Below are 22,922 nucleotides of genomic sequence, written 5' to 3' on the forward strand. Positions count from 1 at the left end.
TGTTTTCCCCATGTCATAGCTAGGTGCGTTTGGTCCATAGCCAGGAGACATTTCCCCTGCCTTTGGGTGCTCCCCAAGGTCATACAACAACAGCGAGGTAGCGACATCTGGAGGACAGCCACCAATTAAATCTTCTGCTCACTCAACCCATCGGTTTGGGACAAACCAGGAGTTTTGGGACATGGGATAGAGGCCCTTAGGTCCACGTTCTTCAGATAAATGAGAATGGGAGTCATGGAAGGACCTACACCTAGTTTTTGGGTACAAGGTTAGGGACAGCGGAAGCACCCTGTAGGACCTTGCCCTACTTTGTTCATCAGATTCTTCTGCCCTTTGTCTGCAGCTGTGATTCCCAGGCAGTGCCAGGCTTAAGGCAACCCCAGGGCGCTCTAGAGCTGTGATCTCCAACTGTGGGATGGTCTGAGCCCATGGTTTGTCTATTTTGCTCTGTCTCCATCCCCCAAGACACTTGTGGATGGTGCCAGGCAAGCTATGGGTAGAAAGGGGAACTTCCAGGGCTGGGTGGTCGGACAGGACAGCCTGTGTCCAGGTCAATTAAGCCCCTTGGCCTTTCAGGCCAACAGCATTGCCAAAGCCCATGTGCAGTCCCACCATATGAATACATGGAAATGACCTTTTTGAGACACTCCATCTACCAGATACCCTTAGCTGATCTTCCTCACTAGCTAAATAACATTTGGGTGGCTACATGACCTTCTGAAGATGTCAATCCAGTACTGTGCTCAGATCTCACCATTCAGCTGTTGTCCAAACGTCAGGAACATGCCTGACTTCATTGGAGTTGTGAGCTCAAGGCTGCCTTGTTAGGTGAGTCCCACACTTGTGTTCTCATGGATGTTTGGATCAATGTCCTCCTCTGTGTGCAGGATGCAGAACTGTGGGACTTTTCTTCCTGCTAAACGGGTGATTCTGGCACAGGCATAGCAGCCTGGCCTTCCCGTGGGAGGGTGCACCCCTGGTGTGGGTACAGCTGTAGAAATTACTTTTTTTTTTTGTCCCCCTGCTCTTTTCTTGCTTTCCTCATCGTTCCTTTGTCTCTTTTCATTATGATCCCTGTTTATGTCTTTTAAAATTCACCTTTAAAGAGCCCTTAAAAGAGTTCAACTACTTTTAATGAACCATAGCTTAGATTAGGTCATTCCCATAGCTTTGAGTCTCCTTTTTTTCCCAGACCTTCATCCCCTTTGTCCATCTCACCAAGAAATGCATGGGGGAGCAGGAAGAGAGTAAGTAGAGTGCTAAGGAACCTGATGACTAGTCCTGATAGAATCATAGAATCGTTAAGGTTGGAAAAGACCCTTAAGATCATCGAGTACCTATCACTGCCAAGCCCACCAGTAAACCATATCCTCAAGCACCACATTTACCCTTCTTTTAAATACCTCCAGGGATGGAGACTCCACCACCTCCTTGGGCAGCCTGTTCCAATGCCTGACAACCCTTAACCTGATAAGCAGGGTTTCAGTTCCTCACAGCCAGATGTTTCAACAGAATCAAAAGAAAGACACTGACATAGTGGAGCAAGTCCAGTGACAGCCACCAAGGTGGACTTGGGGACTTGAGGTGGGAGGTGAGGTGGAAAGAACTGGGTTTATTCAGCCTGAGGAAGAATACACAAAGGGATCTTATCCCAACCTTCAACCACCTAACAGCAGTGTATAGAGTAGATGGATGCAGACTTTCCTCAAAGTGCACAGTGATAAGATGGGAGGTAAAAAGCACAAACAGCAACAGGGGAACATGTTGCCATGGGGTGCCAGGCTCGCAAGAGCCAGTGCCGCAATGGATAATGTGCCCTGCTATGGATCAAGAGACAGCAGGCTGGGCTTTTTGTAGAAGTCTATATCTGGAGTCAGATGCCCTTGACCTTCTGGAGGGGGATTGGAACCAGGAGAAGCGGTACCCAGTTGTGGAGCCACAGCTGGGATGTCCACTAATCCTATCTCCTTTGTAGACATAGGACAGGGGAAGGCTGAAGATACCCAGATACTTCCCAACACCAGTCCAGCAAGGAAAGACCACTCTGCCATAGCTCATTTGCTGCCCTTCAGCAGGGCTGTGGAGTACGGAGTGGGACAGCAAAAAGAAGTTGCCCATCTCACAGTGGTACCCCATGGAGGTGGGACATCCTGACCCCGGTGTGATTTGAACACACAGCCTTCTGATCTGGAGTCAGACGCGCTACCATTGCGCCACGAGGTCAGGGATGGGGGATGTTGTGCTGAAACGTCATCCAGGACTTTATGGCCATGGGCGGTTCTTTGAAGGCAGGGGACTTTCGGTTCATCTGACAAAGGATGGAGCATCTCTGCCAGCTGCCTTGCCTGCAAGGAGGGCTCTAAATGAGGCACTTCAGAGGAAGACGACCTTCACATGACCATTGCAAGGGCAGCCGTCTGCAGAAACAAGCTCCTGAGTGCAGTGTCTCCAGAGGGACAGGAGGGATGGTGGCCCACCACCTCTCTGGGGAGAGAGGCCCACTCTGCTGGCAGATGCCCTGCAGCAGGAGGGACCCTCACAATTTTTGCATGGCATGGCTGGGGTCCTTTTCCTCCCTACAGAAGGATGGAGTGTGCTTTGAGTTCAGCTGCCACCGCATATCCTGCTCCTACGCTGTTCCATCTGCATCTCAGGTCCATCCCTCCTTGGGCTTTCACCCTCCAGCCTGCTCACCGTGCTGTGGGCAGGACTTCAGCATCCTCTCCTCAAGGTGTGGCCCTTTCCTCTCCACCTCCCATAGCCCTTCCCTTGGGGTGGCCTGGATGCCCCTGGAGTGGTCCTTGTGGAAAGGACATCCAAACCACCCTGGCTGGAGTCCGTGCCAGGGAGCTACGTTCCATCACCCAGACCTCGTGGCGCAACGGTAGCGCGTCTGACTCCAGATCAGAAGGCTGTGTGTTCAAATCACACCGGGGTCAGCCTTGGAGCACCACTCACCACCCTCTGTATTGCCCCTGCTTTTCTCCCGGGCTGTGGCATGGCTCGGCAAGGCCTTGGCCAACCATCAGCAGGCACCTCAGAACCTGCTCAGGGGTGCGAAATGTGATGCCCAGAGCTTTCCTTTCAGCCCAGGTGCTGTGCTGTTTGGGAGGGGTCAGCTGAGAGGTTATGGGGCAGAGGCCAAGACAGGGGCAACTTGGGGTGGGGGGTTCTGACACAGTTTGCTGCCTCATCCACAAGCTGAAGAAAATGAAATGCCTTCCTCAGGAAAGTGCAAGAAGCTTCATAACTGCACGCTCAGCTGCTCCGGGGGGACCTTCACTTACCCGCAGGCAATACTTGCCTGGGAGGGAAACGTGAGGTGCTACAGTCGGTCCCGGGGCATTTCTGGAGGGGATCAAGGGCAATTACTCAATGTAAGATCATGGCAACGGGGACAAGTTTCTGAAGAAGAGCAGGAGAGGCTTTTTCAAGAATATTGAGAAGGTGGATCTGGGAAGCTCTAGTCTGATCAGTCTCTCCTAAGAGCCCACAGGGAGGCTATGGAACAGATACTCCTGAAAGCCATGCCCAAACAAAGGAGGGACGTGAAACAGTGATCATGGATTCACCAAAACCAGCCCACTCTTGGCCAGTGCGATGGGTTTCTTTGGAGAGGGGACTTGCTCTGTGCTCAAGAGGACACCAAGGGCCATCATGTATCCTGACTTTGATTTAACCTCTGACGGGGTCTCCCAGACTTATCGCTGTAGCAGGACGCAGACAGAGCATCTAATCTGAATCACAAGGCAAAGCAAAGTGGCTGGACCGGGGAGCCGAGGGAGTTGCGGTCAGCAGTTGGCAATCCAGCTGATGTTCCTCGCCGCTTGATGTTGCATTGGATGTTGTCTGGTGTCTTTGTGCTGAGCACAGAGGATGTTCTACAGAGCAAAGGGCACGGGCAGCCTGCCAGCCCCACGGGGCCAGCAAGGGGCCGGGGCCAGTGGCGCAATGGACAACGCGCCTGACTACGGATCAGGAGATTGCAGGTTCGACTCCTGCCTGGCTCGATGCTTTTAGCCCAGCGGTGGCTCTTCCTGCTCCCTCCGCGAGGGCCTTCCTCCCCCTGCCCATCACCCTACCTCTGCAGGGCCAAAGTGTTGGGGCTGTGCTGTTGCTCTGCTCTGCAGGATGGAAAGAATTCCTCCAGCCCCTATGGCTGAGCTGGGCATCCCAAAACGGGCAGAGCTGGGGCCCACACCACAGCAAATCCCACAGCAGAAAGAAGACACCACCTCAGCAGCTCCCCTCTAGGCTGGACAGAACCAGCACTCTCTGTCTAGCCCGGCAGATCGTGTGTTATGGTCCCCAACCACCTTTGAGGCCCACAGCGGTCTCATGGTAGTTTGTCAATGCCTTGCAAAGTTCAGCATGCAACATCAGTGAGCCCCATGGAAAGCATGGATAGGCACCACTGTCCCACGCCTGGCCCCTGTGTGATTCAGACACCCAACCTTATCATGCAAGTGCAGACATGCTGCCCTTGTGCCACATGGGCAGGATGGAAGGGTACAGCACCCAGGCACCTTAGATCCCTCACTTTTATCAATTTGCAACCTTCTTTTAGGATTTAGGATTGCTCAGGTGACTACAAGGTATATCAGACAGGAAGAGGCAGAGGTATGTCTGCCAGCAGGCTTTAAAAATTTTAACTAGGTGAAAAGCTGAAGGAGGTGTGGAAAAGTATGGGAAAGGACAAAGCTAGACTTGCTCCATGTTGTCGGTGTCTTGTTTGTACTGAGGAGGTTAGTCGTGGACACAGTGCCCCAATGATGACCTAAGAAGTGGTTGTTGGAGAGTAGTAGTCCTTCCCCTTGAGCTGGTAGCGATGTTCTTGGTAGGACAGCCCAGCATGCAATGGGCCTTCAGAGATGCAAGGGCACAGTGCTGACTCTTGCCTCAAGTTGTTGTTTTCCAGGCCCCTCTACACCCTCTTCTTGACAGTCTGTAGTGCTCCATGGGGTTATTCCATCCCAGAGGCCAGACATGGTGTTACCTTTGCTGAGCTTCCTTCACCCTGTCCAGGTCACTCTGAATGACAGCTGTCCCTGCCAGTGCCAACTGCTCCTCTCCCTACTGGTGTTATCCATGAACTCCAATAGCATTCAGCCTGTCCCATTACTGCGTATGCCAGTGAAGATGTTTGATAGTATCAGAGGCAGCACTGACCCCTGAGGAGCACTAGAAGCAATTAACCACCATTCCCACCTCCAGCCCCCCACCACAACCCTTAAAAACCAAAGCCCACCTTCCACCCACCCCTTACCCACAGTTGTTCCTAGTGAGGCTTCAGCCAGCTTTCACTCAGAAGTACTCAGGGAGACAGACAGGAGATCTGCACAGGGCTTATGAGGAAAACACACACTCAGAGACGTCAGAAGCAATTCTGCTGCCCAGCAGTCTAGGAGGTCAGCAGGCCAGGCCAAAAAGGACTTCACAGAATCACAGAATGGTGGGGGTTGGAAGGGACCTCTGGAGATCATCTCATCCAACCCCCTGCTTGAATCACAGACTCATAGAATCATTTAGGTTGGAAAAGACCTTTAAGATCATCGAGTCCAACCGCTATCCTATCACTGCCAAGCCCACCACTAAACCGTGTCCTCAAGCACCACATGTACCCTTCTTTTAAATACCTCCAGGGATGGTGACTCCACCACCGCCCTGGGCAGCCTCTTCCAATGCCTGACAGCCCTTTCGGTGAAGAAGTTTTTGCTAATATCCAACCTAAACTTCCCCTGGCGCAGCTTGAGGCCATTTCCTCTCATCCTATCGCTTGTTACTAGGGACAAGAGACCGACCCACGCCTCGCTACAACCTCCTTTTAGGCAGCTGCAGAGAGCGAGAAGGGCTCCCCTCAGCCTCCCCTTCTCCAGGCTAAACCCCCCCAGCCCCCTCAGCCACCCCCCAGCACACTTGTGCTCCAGACCCTGCCCCAGCCCCGCTGCCCTTCTCTGGACACGCTCCAGCCCCTCAAGGCCCTTCTTGTCCCCAGGGGCCCAAACCTGAGCCCAGCACTCGAGGTGGGGCCTCCCCAGGGCCGAGCACAGGGGCCCCATCCCTGCCCGGCTCCTGCTGGCCACACCAGTGCTGACACAAGCCTGGGGGCTGGTGGCCTCCTTGGCCACCCGGGCACTGCTGGCTCATGCCCAGCCGGCTGTCAGCCAGCACCCCCAGGGCCTTCTCCGCCTGGCACTTCCCAGCCCCTCTGCCCCAGGCCTGGGGCGTTGCCTGGGGTTGGTGTGACCCAAGGGCAGGACCCGGCACTTGGCCTTGTTGAATCTCACACCATTGGCTCCGGCCCATCGATGCAGCCTGTGCAGGTCCCTCTGCAGAGCCTCCCTGCCCTCCAGCAGATCAACACTTCCACCCAACCTGGTGTCATCTGCAGACTTACTGAGGGTGCACTCGATCCCCTCATCCAGATCATCAATGAAGATATTGAGCAGGACCAGCCCCAAGACTGAGCCCTGGGGAACACCACTCGTGACTGGCTGCCAACCGGATTTGACTCCATTCACTACTACTCTCTGGGCTTGGCTGTCCAGCCAGTTTTTAACCCAGCACAGAGTGCACTTGTCCAAGCCAGGCACCCCCAGAGCAGGGGCACAGGGCCGCGTCCAGGCGGGGGGTGAATGTCTCCAGGGAAGGGACCCCACAGCCTCTCTGGGCAGCCTGTGCCCCTGCTCTGGCACCCGCACAGGGAAGGGGTTTGTCCTCATGTTCAGGGGGAGCTTCCCGTGTTCCAGCTTGTGCCCGTGGCCCCTTGGCCTGGCGTTGGGCACCACTGAAAAGAGCCCGGCCCCATCCTCCTGACACCCGCCCTTCAGATATTTATAGGCACTGATGAGATCCCCCCTCAGCCTTCTCTTCTCCAGGCTGAACAGGCCCAGGTCTCTCAGCCTTTCCTCACGAGGGAGATGCTCCAGCCCCTGATCCCCTTGGCAGCTCCCCCCTGGCCTTGCTCCAGCAGTTCCCTGCCCTTCTTGCACTGGGGGGCCCAGAACTGGCCGCAGCCCTGCAGCTGTGGCCTCACTGGGGCAGAGCAGAGGGGGAGGAGAACCTCCCTCGCCCTGCTGCCCACACGCCTTTTCCTGCCCCCCAGGACACCGCTGGCCCCCTTGGCCCCAAGGGCCCGGTGCTGGCTCAGGGTCACCTCGCTGTCCCCCAGCACCCCCAGGGCCTCTCAGCAGAGCCGCCCTCCAGCAGGTCCCCCCCAGCCTGTGCTGGTGCGGGGGGTTGTTCCTCCCCAGGGGCAGGGCCTTGCACTGGCTCTGGTTGAATTCCCTGAGGTTGAATTTCATGACTTGAGGAGTGGTGGCTCTCAAAGCAGGTGACACATTTGCAGCTTTGAGAAAGTGTTTTGTAAGATGATGTTGCTGTGGTGCTGATGTTAGAAAGATGACAAAAAATCCTGGAAGGGGAAGGACCTCCTGAAGGCAGCTGTCCCACCACCTCCGCAACAGCCAGGCAGTTTCAAGGCGAGCCAGGCAGGAGTTGAACCTGCAATCTCCTGATCCGTAGTCAGGTGTGTTGTCCATTGCACCACTGGCCCCTGCCTCTGGTCCCACCTGGTGCCCCCACTGTGCTTTCTGTACAACCTGGGTGTGTTGGTAGTCAAAGGGAAGTAGCAAAACCTTGCCCACCTGCCTCTGGTCCTATCCATGACAGCCTTGCCCCACTCACCTATGGAGGAGAGGTCAGTATTGGTCCCACTAGTCCCACCACCCAGGAGAAGTGGTGCCCCTGCTGAGTCCACCCAGAAAGAGGCCAGGCAAAAAGAGCAGATGGTGGACTCCAGCCCCATGGGAGATGTGGCTACAATTCCCAGCCAACACAGGGCTTGGAGCAGCAGAGGGCTCTCTGGAGCCGTGGTGCACAGCTGAGGGTTGAGCTTAGCTCAAGGCCACCTATTTTATTGTCCACTTACTCCTGCCTGATGACAGAGGGCAGATGAGGTGAGCTGTGGGTAGCGAGACCTTTCTTGATGGCCAACTGGTCTGGGATAGCCTGTACATGGGCATCTTTGACATTCCTTGTCCAAGCCACATGCAGGATGAAGGTACCACAAAGGTGGTGACAAGCCCATGAGATTGCCAACGTGGGATGGAGCAGCAAACATGGAAGCAGAAACTTGCCTTTGAATAATAGAGTGGTTCGGGGTGGAAATGACATGTAGAGGTCTCTAGTCTAAATTTCTGCTCAACTTATGACATTAAGATCAGTCCCTTGACTGCTTGACCTCTGAATAACTCCAAAGATGGAGAGTCGACAGTCTATCTGGGCCTCTCTCTCAGTGATTTACTGCCCTCAATGGTGAAACTTTTTTTGCCAGTATACACAGTCAGAGCCTCCCCTGATGTGAGGGAAGATTTTGCTGTGCAGGAAGCCCAGCAAGAAGGGACAAACTCCAGGCAAAGCCAGGCCACCATGGAGAAAGAGGTCCCTGTCACCATCAGTACTACTGAGCCAGGCTGTGGGCAGGAAAATGGCGAGCCAGGCAGGAGTCGAACCTGCAATCTCCTGATCCGTAGTCAGGCGCGTTGTCCATTGCGCCACTGGCCCTGGTCCTCCTGGAGCTCTGGGGGCTTCCCATCGCTGGATGGGCTTTGTGAAGAGAGCAGGGGACGGTGCAAAAGGATTTAGTTAAATATAGAAAAAAATTAGATTTTATGAGATCCTTGGAAGCCAAGTGATCTAATTACCTGCTCAGCGCACAAGTGTCTTTCACATTAGGTCATTTTGTTATTCAAGCTTTGAATGTCTCCAAGGATGGGAACTCCAGAACTCCTCTGGGACCCTGTCCTAATGCATAACCACTGAAGTGTGAAATCTTTTTCCTATCATCTAATAGAGATTTTCCTTGATGTAATCTGTTTTTGTTGAGCTCCATCCCCTATATCCACAAGAAAAGCCTGGCTCCAGTTTCTCTGTAGACACACATAGCATAAAACAAGATTATAACCCTTGCTTAACCTCTTTGCATTACAGAAACCGAGCTCTCCAGGCCACTCCTCAGCAGGCACTCAACCACCTCCTTATCTGGATGGTCATCTCTGGGACTTAATGTAGTTTGTAAGAGTCTTTCTTGTCCTGGAGATCCGAAAACTGGCCACAGAGTCCAGATGTTGTCCCACAAGTGTCAAACAGGGTGATAATCATTCCCCTAATCTAATGGCTAGAATTAGCTGCTGACACAGGAAAACCAAAGCTCAGCTGTAGTTGGGATCGGTAGGGGTGTGGGAGGTTAACAAAATGGCTTTTAGAACCACACTGGCAGCAAAAGAAAATTAAAAGTGTGGGAACACTTCTGAGTGAGTGAGGGAAATAGCAATAGACATGGAGCAGGCTGAGGTACTCAATGCCTTCTCTGCTTCTCTCTTTATTGATGAGATTTGCTCTCAGCCTTATGTCCCTTTGTCTTCTGACAGAGCCCACGGCAATGCATTATTCATGGCAGAGGATGATCAAGTCAGGAATCACTTGAGTAAAATGGACTCATGAAAGACACAAAAGTACTTGCAAACTGCCCGTATAGATTTATTAAGGTCCTACCTGACCTACCCAACTACCTTCCTTGCTGGAACCTGGGAAAAAACCCCACTTGTTTATCTTGACTTTTAAATAGAGTCTCCAAGTCTTCCTGTATATCCGGATTGAAAAGATATGGCCTGAATGAGAGGCTAAAAAGGTGGGTGAAAACCCTGCTGGATCACCAGACCCAGTGTTGGGATTACCAACTGGAAATGTAGCAAACGTCCTGTTAGTAATGGAGTTTGCAGGTGTTGGTACTGATACTGTCCTCATTAACATACTGTCTGCATGGTGGGGTAGGGTGTGCACTCAGCAAATTTCTGGACGACATCAAGTTGGGAGCAGAGACTGATACACTGGAGGGCAGGACTGGTCTTCAGAGGGACCTTGTGAGGCAGAAGAAATGGGCTGATGGGAACCTCATGAACCTTAAAGAGGACAAAACTAAAGCCCTGCCACGTGGGGAGGAAGGATCCCGGCAGCACCCTACAGACATGGGAACTTTTACCCTAGTGTGATTCAACCCCACAACCTCCTGATCTGGAGTCAGACATGCTGCTCTTGTGCTACAAGGTCGATATGGAGGGATGCAGCGCGCAGGCATGGACCCAGTCTGGGTGGTGGGGATACCCTCCCCATGGGGACCACCCCAGAGCTGGCCACTACAGCTCCCAGGAGACCCAGGATGACCCCAGCCCTGACAAGCTGGGCAGTGCAGCTGAGCATCCTGCGGGCAAGTATGCCTGCCCTGCCTCAGTCATTAAGCCTGGCACCCACCAGTAAACTTACTGCTGAGCCCCCATTCCCATGCCTGGGTTGCAGGTCCCTCCCTTTTCCACTCCCTTTCTCTATCTGTCTCTATTACCCACCTTCATCGGTGACAAAAATTTTGGGAAAATATTTTTCCCTCACATTTGGACAGAACCTCCCATTTCAATTTATACCTGTTGTCTCTCACCCTTTCATTATGAAGTGCTGTGAAGAGCCTGGCTCGACAGCCTCCTCATAGGTACTAGAAGTTTGCTATCAGATCCTTGTTGAAACCTCCTTTTCCCCAGGCCAAATAAAGCCACATCCCATGGCTTTTCCTTGTACAGCGAATATGAGGAGAAGGCATTGGGCCAACACAGGGCCATTTTAGTGGCCCTCCACTATACTTGTTCCGGCTGATCAAGGTCCTTATACAGGGGCCCCCAAAGCTATGTGCAGTATTCCCAGTGTGGAACATGAGTAAGCAGTGGGAATGGAGGGATGTCACAACTCACTAAAGGAGAGTCTGCACTTGCATGATAAGGTTGGGTGTCTGAATCACACAGGGGCCAGGCGTGGGACAGTGGTGCCTATCCATGCTTTCCATGGGGCTCACTGATGTTGCATGCTGAAATTTGCAAGGCATTGACAAACTGCCATGACCCAACACTTTGGCCCTGCAGAGGTAGGGTGATGGGCAGGGGGAGGAAGGCCCTCGCGGAGGGAGCAGGAAGAGCCACCGCTGGGCTAAAAGCATCGAGCCAGGCAGGAGTCGAACCTGCAATCTCCTGATCCGTAGTCAGGCGCGTTGTCCATTGCGCCACTGGCCCCGGCCCCTTGCTGGCCCCGTGGAGCTGGCAGGCTGCCCGTGCCCTTTGCTCTGTAGAACATCCTCTGTGCTCAGCACAAAGACACCAGACAACATCCAATGCAACATCAAGCGGCGAGGAACATCAGCTGGATTGCCAACTGCTGACCGCAACTCCCTCGGCTCCGCGGTCCAGCCACTTTGCTTTGCCTTGTGATTCAGATTAGATGCTCTGTCTGCGTCCTGCTACAGCGATAAGTCTGGGAGACCCCGTCAGAGGTTAAATCAAAGTCAGGATACATGATGGCCCTTGGTGTCCTCTTGAGCACAGAGCAAGTCCCCTCTCCAAAGAAACCCATCGCACTGGCCAAGAGTGGGCTGGTTTTGGTGAATCCATGATCACTGTTTCACGTCCTTCCTTTGTTTGGGCATGGCTTTCAGGAGTATCTGTTCCATAGCCTCCCTGTGGGCTCTTAGGAGAGACTGATCAGACTAGAGCTTCCCAGATCCACCTTCTCAATATTCTTGAAAAAGCCTCTCCTGCTCTTCTTCAGAAACTTGTCCCCGTTGCCATGATCTTACATTGAGTAATTGCCCTTGATCCCCTCCAGAAATGCCCCGGGACCGACTGTAGCACCTCACGTTTCCCTCCCAGGCAAGTATTGCCTGCGGGTAAGTGAAGGTCCCAAGGAGCAGCTGAGTGTGCAGTTATGAAGCTTCTTGCACTTTCCTGAGGAAGGCATTTCATTTTCTTCAGCTTGTGGATGAGGCAAACTGTGTCAGAACCCCTCCCCCAAGTTGCCCCTGTCTTGGCCTCTGCCCCATAACCTCTCAGCTGACCCCTCCCAAACAGCAGAGCGCCTGGGCTGAAAGGAAAGCTCTGGGCATCACATTTTGCACCCCTGAGCAGGTTCTGAGGTGCCTGCTGATGGTTGGCCAAGGCCTTGCCGAGCCATGCCACAGCCCGGGAGAAAAGCAGGGGCAACACAGAGGGTGGCACCCCGAGGCTGACCCCGGTGTGATTTGAACACACAACCTTCTGATCTGGAGTCAGATGCGCTACCGTTGCGCCACGAGGTCAGGGTGATGGAACGTAGCTCCCTGGCACGGACTCCAGCCTGGTCGGTTGGGACATCTTCTCCATGGGGAGCTCCCAAGGGTGCATCTATGGAGGGGAAGGGAGGTCAAGGACTGGCTGCAGGGATGAGTCCAGGCTGGAGGATGAATGTGCTGGTCGGGATGATCTGTGGGGTCAGTGTGGGCAGGAGCCAGGCTCAGGGATGCTGTGAGGGAGGATGATGGCCAGGGCAGAACACAGGGAAGGGCCAGGTCCCCTCCTGCAGCACAGCCTGAGGTGGGCTCTGAGAATGTACTCAGAAATGGTGGCAGACCGTGTTAAAAGCAGACAGCTAAAGGGCTCAGCCCAGGCACAGATGGACACTACAGCTCCTGATGTAGCTAAACAAGCCCTGTTTCATCTGGGAATGGCAGCTGGACATTCTGCAAGGAAGGCAAGACACCTCACCAGTGCACGCAAGATCCACCAACAGTGCAGGCAAGTTTCACTGCCAGCTCTGGCTGCCCAGTGCTTTCCCCAGGGGTGTTTAGTACAAGGTTGTCATGGACAAAGGTGTCAGAGAGGAGATGAAACTGCTGCTTCCTCTCCAACTCCATGCCCACCCCAGCATGCCGGAGGAAGTCTGCTGGGTACTAGGCTGGCTGGGGCAGGGACATGGTGGGGGCACCATATGGGCAGGGGGCTGGGCTTTAATATGTGTACAAGCTTGTTATGTAAAGCAGGATTTATTGTTGTTATTAAGAATAATCCATTTCAGAAAATCCTTGAGAAATTAGGATTAAAAAAAGAGGAAATTATTAACAAATGCAAATAAAACCTACAGCACCCTAATGAGGAATGGCATAACTGGTAGTTTAATAAATGCATTTATTTTCTGCAGTTAATATAATTACGTAGCTACACTTAAGGCAGTTTGCTTGAATTTCATAGCCAGTGAGCTACTTGTCCACCATGTATATGTACTGTATACAAATACATGAGATAAACAGTATCCGCTTGGGGACAAAGACTGCAGGTGAACTCTATTAATTCTATTGCAGGTGAACTTTATTATTTCTATTTGTGGATAATTTTTTGGGGAGTGAGTCACAGCAATCTCACCTGGGCTAATGGTAGGGTACATTTCTACATGGAAATGTTCTTCACTTGTGAAAAAAAGAAATCCCAGCAGAAGACTTTCAGAAATCCTTAATTTTCAAGCTTTTGAAAATGACTTTTTGTTTTAAAAACAATAATTGGCATCATGTGGTTACCGCTCTCTGATTGTGTGAGGTAGCATTGATTAGCAAGGCCTGAAGCACTAGGGGAAGGTCTCCTGGGGTGGGATGCCGCTTTAAACACCTGAATGTGTCTACAAGGAGGGTGCCTACTTGTGCCTTAGGCAGCACAACTCCTATTATTAATAGAGTTTAAAAGTTTTATAAAGTTATATAAAATTGTATTACGCTAGAAGAAGTTTAACTTCATAGTCATACACTCATCCTGAATGTGGGCAACTCACTCCAGTCCCTAAAGTTTAGTGTCTGTAACCAAAAGCCATCCCTGCTCTCCAGACATATTAATAATGGTCAGGTAGTTACTCTGTGAATTCTCAGTGCTGAAGGTGGAGCAAAGAGGCTGGCACCTACTTTTCCATCAGAGCAAACCCAGCCCGCACGAGCAGCTTTGCTGTCCCTCCGCCAGCATGTCCTCCCGCAAGAGGGAGCCATGAACCAGCTCATGGGCTCCACAAGCTGCAAAGCCAGGCTGGAGATGTATTTTGCTCAGGAAGGACCCTCTATCCCTAGGCCAGGCTGGAAATTCAGCTTGTTTCCTTCCTGGAAATACAGTTCTTTTTCCACAGCCTTTTTTTTTTTTCTTTTTTTTTTGGCTATTCAGTCCCACTGGTCACTGTTAGACTTTCCCTCCCATCAGCCCAGTTTTCTAGAAGTGCAGCCTCAGACATGGTCACTGGGAGCTTCGCCTGCTGCCTCCTCCCCGCTGACCACCTCGCAGTGGCACCTCTCTTCATCTATCCCACTCTGGTACTTGCTTAATTTCCAACTGCATGACATAATGGGACAGATTCATCCACCCAAATTCAGCTACCTAGTGCTGTGTTATGGGATATGCTGCCTGGTCTATATTTGCATCTCTGGAAGCATCTGAGTATCCCGTAGACATCCGTCCCATGCAGATATCTTGGATGCTCCAGGGCATCTATAGCGATATTATGCAGAGGCAACTAAATCCTGCCTGGATGTGGGAGTAAGCTCAAAGATTTGGACAATTAAAGTAGGTGTCTTCACGCAGGGGTATATTTGTGTGTTAGACAGGCAATACACTACTAGGGCCATAAAATATCTTGAAGAGATACAGGAGGTATTTCTGGACACTTGGCTTTGCTGTGTTTATTTTTATTTTAAAGCAGAATATGTTGATGTCTGTATGATATCAGTTTGATAGAATACTGGCATTTTCAATTTCCTCAGCAGAACACACCATTTCTCTCCCAACACCCTTTTCCAACTCCTTACAATGTTATAAATAAGGTCTGGTTCTCAGCTAGTTCGAGAAGCCCTGCACCCCAACTGCAATCAAATCCTGCTGATTTACATTGCTATAATGTAAATGCTTCCCGTAATTTTAGTGTCCCAGGTTACCTCAGGGCTAGCCCAGGCCCACTGACTGAAGAATTAAAAATTAAACAGATGCCCTCCCTTCTCCTGCATACACCCTTCCTCATGTTCTGAAAGGACGTGTGAGTCCCAGGGAAAGATTCACAGTTTTCTGAGTGTACCAAAAGGAGAGAACAGACATTTCACATGATGGAGGAAGCTTCTCCCTCATTTCTGTGTGCCGCTCAGATAGACCTTCATCTTCATCAGCATATCCCTACTCGAGGACATGTAGCTACAATGATTTCAACTGGCAGACACTTCTCAGGAGCCATCATGGGGACTTCAAGGTGAGAACTGTCTGGTGGAGACGTCTGTGGCTGTCAGGCCCATGGCTGAGGAGCTTGCTGCAGCACTGGAGGGCTCTTCTATGGCCAGGCCTTCTGCAACTTTAGAAGTCAATCCATTGGGTCACCCAGTTTTCATATGGTATTGATGACTGCTGCATGCCTCCCCACCAATCGCAGCAGGAATGCAGGCATCTTCTGGAAATACCTTTAAATACCTACTCAATGCTTCCCATGCCCCCATCAGAAGAGATGACCCTCCTGGTGGGATTGATACCTTTAGAATACATTTTTCAGGCTATTGTTAATTTAGCTAACGTAACATGAGGTGGGTTGGGATGCTACTATATGGGCACTTTATATTGCTGTGGAAGTCAGGATTAGCAAGATCTACCCCACAACAGGAAGATCACTAAAGGGTTTATCCATCTTCCATCTTCCAAAGACTGTCTATCCCACCTCTTTCAGACACATACCTCAAGACAGGGTTGAAGTCCCCCCTGGAAGTCCTTGTGTCTCCATTGACTCCAAGGGAAAACCAGAAGATGATGTTAGATTAGACAGCTGCGGTGGGTTTCACCTGACCTCTCTTGGAGGGTGACATTACAGATGCCTCTATCTGAACTAGATTTCTACCCTTCCTTCATAGTCAATGGAGAGGAGCAAGTACTGGGTGAGTCTGCCAGAATATCACATTGTAGAAGTGGCGCTGGCTACATGACTGGCTCCAATGTAGGCTCTAAACTGTAGATATCTCAAGTGGGATGAGGGGAACCCCGCTTGTGATTTGCATGTATCTGAGACAAACTCCACCAAAAGCCAAAAAACAGAAGATGCCAAATCATGGGTGATTAATCTTATTAATGCTAATGACTAACATAGTGATTAAAACAACCCTGCACAGAACTCTGCAGTTGTTTGTATTTTCACACCTTGCATAGAAATGCCTAGAAATGCGTAGAAAAAGCCTCCAGCAGTCCTGTCTGCCTGTAAATTGGATGAAGTGGGAACAGGCCTTTCTGTGACCATTGCAACTCTAAGCACGAGGAATCTATCGACTATATGGAGGGCTGGTGGCTTTCTCCAGGCCCAGCTGTAGGTCAGCTGCAGATCTGGTCATTAGGCAGGAGGCAGAGCTTTCCTCATGTGTAAGTATGTCTTCTGTGATCCATATAAAACATATCTTTTACCTGGAATAACATGGGAGAGCAGGCAATCTGCTGACTCTGCTGTTCTGAGATCAGCATCTGTCTAGCACAAAATGGTCCAGGCTGGAAACTCTTTTGCCAGACCTGCCTTACAGGTTTTCCCACCACATAGCCCAGAGGGGCAAGTCCAAACACTGTGATGTGCAAATAGTGGTGTAGAGATCCCAGACCAGCTCCTTGCTGTAGACCCAAGGGAACAGGCCCACTCCTAAGGGACTAGTTCTCACTCCAGGAGAGTGGGTGGACCTATGTCTGGTCCAGCAGGTGACCATGGCATAATGAGAATAACAAGTGGACAAGGAAAATCAAGGTTTTCCCAGCACTTGACTGCCCCAGATCAGGACTGGTCAGCCTTTGAACATGACGCTTTAGCGCGTCTGAGCGTAGAGACAGGCAAAATCTGTCTTTTGTCCTTCTTGGCTTTAGGGCCAGACTCAGTTGCCCACAGCTGGATGTTGATGTGACTTGAGATGACCCAGGATATCACGACAGGCTTCCAGAGTGACTTGTCTGCCGCTGTCACTCATGGAGAAATCCCCAATACCTAGGCATCTCAAGGGACATAAATCAAGCTTTTCATGCCTGCTGACCCAGGACAGAAATCTTTGACTCTATCTAGTACATCTGAACTACATTTTTTGAGGGGGAAGGGAATTTTTAACCTCAATCTTTCAACTATCCAGTTCAGGATGTGTTCACACATACTGTTTTATTAACACAGCTGAAGGGACAGCAAACAGCAAGACCAGGCAGGGGCTGCAGCCAGGCGAGGGTAGCTGAAACAACACAGGCTGATTTTACAGCGAGAGCTGCATATCTATCACATAGTCACCACCAAGTGGTGTATTTCTGAGCTAATCGGCTACCTTCTCCACCAGTGCTGTGTGTTCATCACACTCAGGAATGAAGCCTCCCAAATTCCTCGGAAGCCAAAGCTGGAATAGCCTTTTTGGCAGGAAAAAAAAATCACAGCCAGGTTTCAACTGGAGAAAATATTCACATGAGCTCAGATAAAAAAAATGAATCACGCCTAGCCTGCCCCATTCTCCTCCTTGCAGCTCCTCAGGAGTCTTCCCGTGCAGGTTGCCACCCTCCCACCCATCAGCTCCCTGGGGACTTTGCTGGCTGCAGGTGAAAGGCGGAGGATCCCCCTGAGCCACTTTTTCCACCGAGCTGCCTGCAGCTGGCAATCTACCAGTCCAAAATGCCAACTGCCGAGGAGAGGGATCGGGGAAGCCGGTAACCAGTGAACATAAAGCAAGTCAGCATTGTTTGGAGCTGCAGCACTGGGTCAGAACGACACAGAGGGTTTCTCAGCAGCAAATGTTACTCCTAAGACTGGAATATAACTCCTGCCTACTTCCTCCCTCTTCCTGGATGCCATCCAGCATGCCAGCAGCACGCAGAAGCTTCTGCAAAATCTCACACTGAGCCCTGTGACTTTCCAGCAGGACCAAAGCAATGGGGATCCTTTGGCTCATCTTAATCTTCATCTCTCTGAGCAGCCACGGTAAGACCAGGAAGGCCGAGGGTGGTAACCAGAGGTATCTGGGAACAGGAATAATCTTTCCTCACTTTTTCTGTAATCAAATCAAAGTATTATAGGTACTGAGGGTGGAAGGTGCCCTCAGGTTTCTGGATGATATAGTGGGTCAGACACTTTGGCAAAATGTATGATTTAATCCCTTGGGGTAATGCAAAAATGATCAGGGAAGAAGCTGTGAAAATGGGGCACCTCACTGGCTTTCTAGGAGCAGACTGATTGAAGAAGCCCTAGAGAAGATGTCCTGTACTCTGGGAAAATGTTTCTGCCTTTTCTCGGGCTGCAGTTTCCTCCTTGCTAGGGCGAGAACAGCCGCTCTGACCTCCCGTGCAGGGTCTTTGCCAATGTCCTGAAAAAACAACCTCATGATAAAATGTTCCTTGAGTGAGGGTGGCTCTGCAACTTGGGTGTTTTAACAGATGTCTGAAGGGACAGGGATCTCCCTGGTGTGCTCTTTGCAGCTGTGCATGCCCAGGCTTCATGGACACTCACAGTCCTATCTTGGCTGGCCAGGCACATGGCGCCAGAGGAAGCTCCATGCAATTTTAACCAACTTGCTGCTTCTTTGCACAGGAGATGCTCATGGACCAGACAGCTGTAACCATGAAGGGGGCTTATGTCGAGTCGGGAACTGCATTCTTGGTGAATATCTGGCTAGATACTGCTTTGAACCCATCATTCTCTGTTGTAAAAATTTATCACCCACTACCTTAAAAAGCTGAAGATTTCTGAAGCAGCAAACTGCAGCGCGTGGAGAGCTGCAGGTGCCACTCACAAAGAATGAGCTGCTGTTGGGAAGGAAGTGTTGTGCCTTTCTGTGGCGGTTGCAGCCCTGGGAGAACATGGCTGTGGATTCACCTGTGGACTTCTGAACATGCTGCTTTTTGCTTTTGCTGTGATTTTCTAGGAAACACTGTGACAAGAAGAAACTGGGGCCACCCAGACTATGTATTGCCCCTTTTGGCATCTGGTTGTTACCTGTCATGAACAAGTGAGAAATTGCCTTTCCCCTTACCTGAATGCAATAAATCTGAAGTTTAACAGACCAGCAAGTGCCCCTCTGTGACTCCTGCTGACACTCAGCAAAGCTGCCAGTGGTGGGATGCGCACTCTGCCACTGACTGGGAGTGAACACAGCAGCCCACACTGTCCCAGCGGAGCAGAGTGGCTCTGTGTCTTTATTTCTCATTCCAGAGAAAACAGCTGCGATGGGGGCAGCCTTTTTTCCTTCATTTTTGGTGCAAAAGCTACCTGGTTTGACATAAAGGCAAGCGTGGTCTGTGTTTCTCAGGCAAGTCCCCCCATATCTACTCTTCCTTTCCAGGCTGTGCCAGGTTCTTACAGGCACTGGGAAGGGCTGGCCAGAGAAATAAGGCACAGAAAAGGAGCAGGGGTTCCCCACATACATACAGACCCCTTTGCCCGTGGGGTTCATAGCAGGAATGCGCTGTCCATCAGCCACCACCTAGATCAGAAAATGCAATGCCCAGTAGGGCTGTCCCAGGTTCATCCCTCTTCCACAATTCAGCAAGACCAAGGAAGACCCCAGGCTTGCCTATTTTAAACATGGTGGGAAGGAGTCTGAAAGTTGTGTACCATTGCCTATGATAGGCTGCTCTCCTCATCCACAGACTGCATTTCTGATGTTCTTCCTTTCCTCTGGAATCACACAGCAATAATCTCAAAGCAATTAGCCTGTTTGCACCTAACAGCTGCATCAGCCTAAATCCACTTGTTGTCCAGATCCACTCTTAGCCCTTCTGTGTTTTTTAAGCATGAAATTTTGACACCCCCCCTGCCTTTATGAGTTTGCTCTTGGTCTTCCTTTCCAGGTAAAATATTTCTCTCTGGGTCAATCATTTCCGTGAAAGCAAGAAAACAATGATGTAATGAGAGAGCTATGCCAATGAGCTGAGGTGTTGTTCAGAGCCAGGGAAAAGTCCTCCCTGGGAGTTGAAATTCTTGCTGTGATGAATCAAACAGGAAAATTCCCATTGACCTCACCAGGGTCAGGACCCGTCCTCAGAGGTCCAACAATTAATTCATCCGAGCAACTCCATTCTCCCGCGAGCAGCCCGGCTATTCTCCTCAGGTCATCATAACACAGTCCGGGACACCAACACATGCAGGGAGACGCCAGCGCTCCCCTGGAGATCCTCTGCAGTTGGATGAACCATCAGGAGAGACGGATTACCCAGAGCCGGCTGTTGGCTTGGGAACCATCGCTGAAAACAGAGACAAGGCTGAACCCAGAGCCAAATTCCTCCCCAGATCCAGCCCGTCTCTCCGACGCGCGCTGATGTACGAGTATAGCACAGGCAGGCTTTTAAATCAAGGCGCATTTCCAAATCAAACAGTTTGTTTCTCACATCTGTCCACAGAGTTCATGATTTGCACCTCTTATCTGGGAGACACTTAGCCACCATATTTATAGCCTGGTTTCCTAAGAAAGTGAAACATATGGGTTCATGTAGCTCACCCTGTAAATCTCTCTGCCAGTTGCTGGGCCTTCTGTCCCCTATACATTTTGGACCTGTTTTGAACCTGTTGGCCAGCCAAATTACAGTCAAGAAAGGTGGAAATGCTCAGACAGTTTATAGGCAACGTTGTTCCTCTGGCAGTAATGTAAAAGCAGGCTGCATGGTCCCACTCTCCCCTGGCTGTCTGTTCCCTTGCTTGCTGATCCTTTTGGAAATAACCCTAAAAAAAACCCAAAACACAACCCAAGAAAAACAAAAACAAAAAATCCAACATCATTTCTGCCTGATGAATAAGATGAACTGACTTCCCTTCCAGCGACCTGGTCTGACCCAGAGGGAGGAGAGAGAAAGCACCCAGGATATGGTGGAGGGTGAAGAAAAGCACCCCCGATTCCATTAACCCTACACAACTATTCCCCATTACCTCACCTCGGGCACAGCACCCAGCCAGCAGAACAGCTCATGAGGAGCTGGTTAAACAACAGTATAAAATGTTGTGGTGTGAGTGTATGATAAGGAATGTTGTTCAGATTAATTACCCCCAGCTTGCTGTATCCTGTAACAACAGGGAGGAGAAGGAACTAAACTTCTCTGGCTGAGTGACCACGTTCATCCACTTAGCAGAGCTCTTCACCTGAGTGTTTTCTTTTCTAGAATCATAGAATCATTAAGGTTGGAAAAGACCTCTAGCTTCATCAAGTCCAACCATCAACCCAACACCACTAGGCCTCCTAAACCATGGCCCCAAGTGTCACTTCTACACATCTTTTAAATACCTCCAGGGACAGTGACACCCCCACCTCTCTGGGCAGCCTGTGCCAGGGCCTGACCCCTCTGGCAGGGAAGGCATTTTCCCTCACATCCAACCTAAACTTCCCCTGGCGCAGCCTGGGGCCGGTTCCTCTCGTCCTGTCACTGGTGACTTGGGAGCAGAGACCGACCCCCCCTCACTCCAGCCCCTCTCAGGCAGCTGCAGAGAGCGAGAAGGGCTCCCCTCAGCCTCCCCTTCTCCAGGCTAAACCCCCCCAGCCCCCTCAGCCGCCCCCCAGCACACTTGTGCTCCAGACCCTGCCCCAGCCCCGCTGCCCTTCTCTGGACACGCTCCAGCCCCTCAAGGCCCTTCTTGTCCCGAGGGGCCCAAACCTGAGCCCAGCACTCGAGGTGGGGCCTCCCCAGGGCCGAGCACAGGGGCCCCATCCCTGCCCAGCTCCTGCTGGCCACACCAGTGCTGACACAAGCCCGGGGGCTGGTGGCCTCCTTGGCCACCCGGGCACTGCTGGCTCATGCCCAGCCGGCTGTCAGCCAGCACCCCCAGGGCCTTCTCTGTCGGCAGCTTTCCAGCTCCTCCTCCCCAAGCCTGTAGCATCACCATGAGACCTCACTCCTACAGGCCCTCAAACCCAATTTTTCAACCCTTTATAGCCAAAAGCCAAAAATATTCCTTGTTTGAGGCACTCTGTAAAAGTCATCCCCAGTGTGACCCTTTGATGCAGCCAGAGGACTTCCACCCATGACCAGCATTGCTGCCCAACTGGGACCATTTCCCAGAGTATAGATTGATGTATGGTCAGTGGAGTTCATCTGAATCCAACCTGTTACCTGCAGAACTGAATGCAGCAGTAGAGAAGACAGTCAGGCAAGCTAGTGGGGAAGTCAGAATAGTAGAAGAAATGAGAAGGTGAAGTCTACCATCTCTGAAGAGATGCAGGATGGTGAGAATTTAAATCAGATTAATTTTCCACTCTGAAAAGGCATCAAGTTTTTGCCTACATGGGAAAAAATGAAATGAAGAGGATAATTTTTATGGGAATTTTTAAAGGCTTGGTTGAACCTTTAACTCCGTCTACCTTTACCAGGCAGAGTTTAGATGGCTACAAAAAGATGAGTTCTTCAGTACTACCCCAACAGACCCATAACAGCTCCTCCGGGAGACACAGAAACCATCCAGACATCTTGGGAGGTATATTTTGGGTCTCTGGAGGTACACTTTGTGTCTTTGCAGCCATAAGGACAGCTAGGGTAGATCCCTACGCTCATACCTGGTCTGTCAACTAGCACAAGTCTCGTGAATAACTGGAGATATTAGTTCATCAAAGCATGGCATGACTGTCCCCCTCGCTGGAATGTGTTTGCTGTTCCCAGGCAACAGGCCAGTGTTTGTTTGGCAGAGTGAGCCAGACAGCAATGAAATCCTCCACTTCTGCTCTGAACACTCCATTGTAAATGGAGCTGTGTAATCAGGAGCAGAGCAGTGGTCAGATGGGCTCCTGCTTGGGGAAGCTGAGATCTCATAGGCTTGGACAGGACCCTTAGATCCAGGTTGTCCCTTACATCTCCAGCAACCCCATGCAAACCCATGCAACCACCTGCATGCTGGGCTCTCCCTTCACCTCCCATGAAGGAGAAAGGGGGTCATATTCAGCCTGCTCACATAGCTGCTCCTCCACCTCCTGCAGAGTGAAAGATATCATCACCCTGGCACAGCCCAGTCCCAGGGGCATGCTAGGAAGCTAAAGTGGGTCTGGATTCAGCATTTGTATCTAGATGCAAGAATCAAATCACATGAGGCTCAGGTTC

At 51.1% G+C, this 22,922-nt stretch overlaps 1 protein-coding gene and 7 non-coding genes across 8 annotated transcripts; 3 read left to right on the forward strand and 5 right to left on the reverse strand.

Annotated features, from left to right (window-relative positions):
• Positions 1-2,151: 2,151 nt before the first annotated feature.
• Positions 2,152-2,223, reverse strand: TRNAW-CCA (transfer RNA tryptophan (anticodon CCA)). The gene has a single exon. It is a non-coding gene; the product is annotated as a tRNA-Trp (tRNA).
• A 644-nt stretch (positions 2,224-2,867) lies between these two features.
• TRNAW-CCA (transfer RNA tryptophan (anticodon CCA)) lies at positions 2,868-2,939 on the forward strand. The gene has a single exon. It is a non-coding gene; the product is annotated as a tRNA-Trp (tRNA).
• Positions 2,940-3,937: 998 nt separating this feature from the next.
• On the forward strand, positions 3,938-4,010 carry TRNAR-ACG (transfer RNA arginine (anticodon ACG)). The gene has a single exon. It is a non-coding gene; the product is annotated as a tRNA-Arg (tRNA).
• Positions 4,011-7,482: 3,472 nt separating this feature from the next.
• On the reverse strand, positions 7,483-7,555 carry TRNAR-ACG (transfer RNA arginine (anticodon ACG)). The gene has a single exon. It is a non-coding gene; the product is annotated as a tRNA-Arg (tRNA).
• Positions 7,556-8,492: 937 nt separating this feature from the next.
• On the reverse strand, positions 8,493-8,565 carry TRNAR-ACG (transfer RNA arginine (anticodon ACG)). Its single transcript has one exon. It is a non-coding gene; the product is annotated as a tRNA-Arg (tRNA).
• Positions 8,566-11,041: 2,476 nt separating this feature from the next.
• TRNAR-ACG (transfer RNA arginine (anticodon ACG)) lies at positions 11,042-11,114 on the reverse strand. The gene has a single exon. It is a non-coding gene; the product is annotated as a tRNA-Arg (tRNA).
• A 986-nt stretch (positions 11,115-12,100) lies between these two features.
• Positions 12,101-12,172, reverse strand: TRNAW-CCA (transfer RNA tryptophan (anticodon CCA)). The gene has a single exon. It is a non-coding gene; the product is annotated as a tRNA-Trp (tRNA).
• A 5,061-nt stretch (positions 12,173-17,233) lies between these two features.
• LOC135312906 (gallinacin-12-like) lies at positions 17,234-18,903 on the forward strand. Its single transcript, XM_064448650.1, is given in 2 exon segments — positions 17,234-17,832; positions 18,439-18,903. Coding segments are annotated over 2 exon segments (336 nt in total). The 5' UTR covers positions 17,234-17,645; the 3' UTR covers positions 18,588-18,903.
• Positions 18,904-22,922: the final 4,019 nt, after the last annotated feature.

This window comes from Phalacrocorax carbo, chromosome 3 (assembly GCF_963921805.1).
Source record: "Phalacrocorax carbo chromosome 3, bPhaCar2.1, whole genome shotgun sequence".
Lineage (NCBI taxonomy): Eukaryota > Metazoa > Chordata > Aves > Suliformes > Phalacrocoracidae > Phalacrocorax > Phalacrocorax carbo.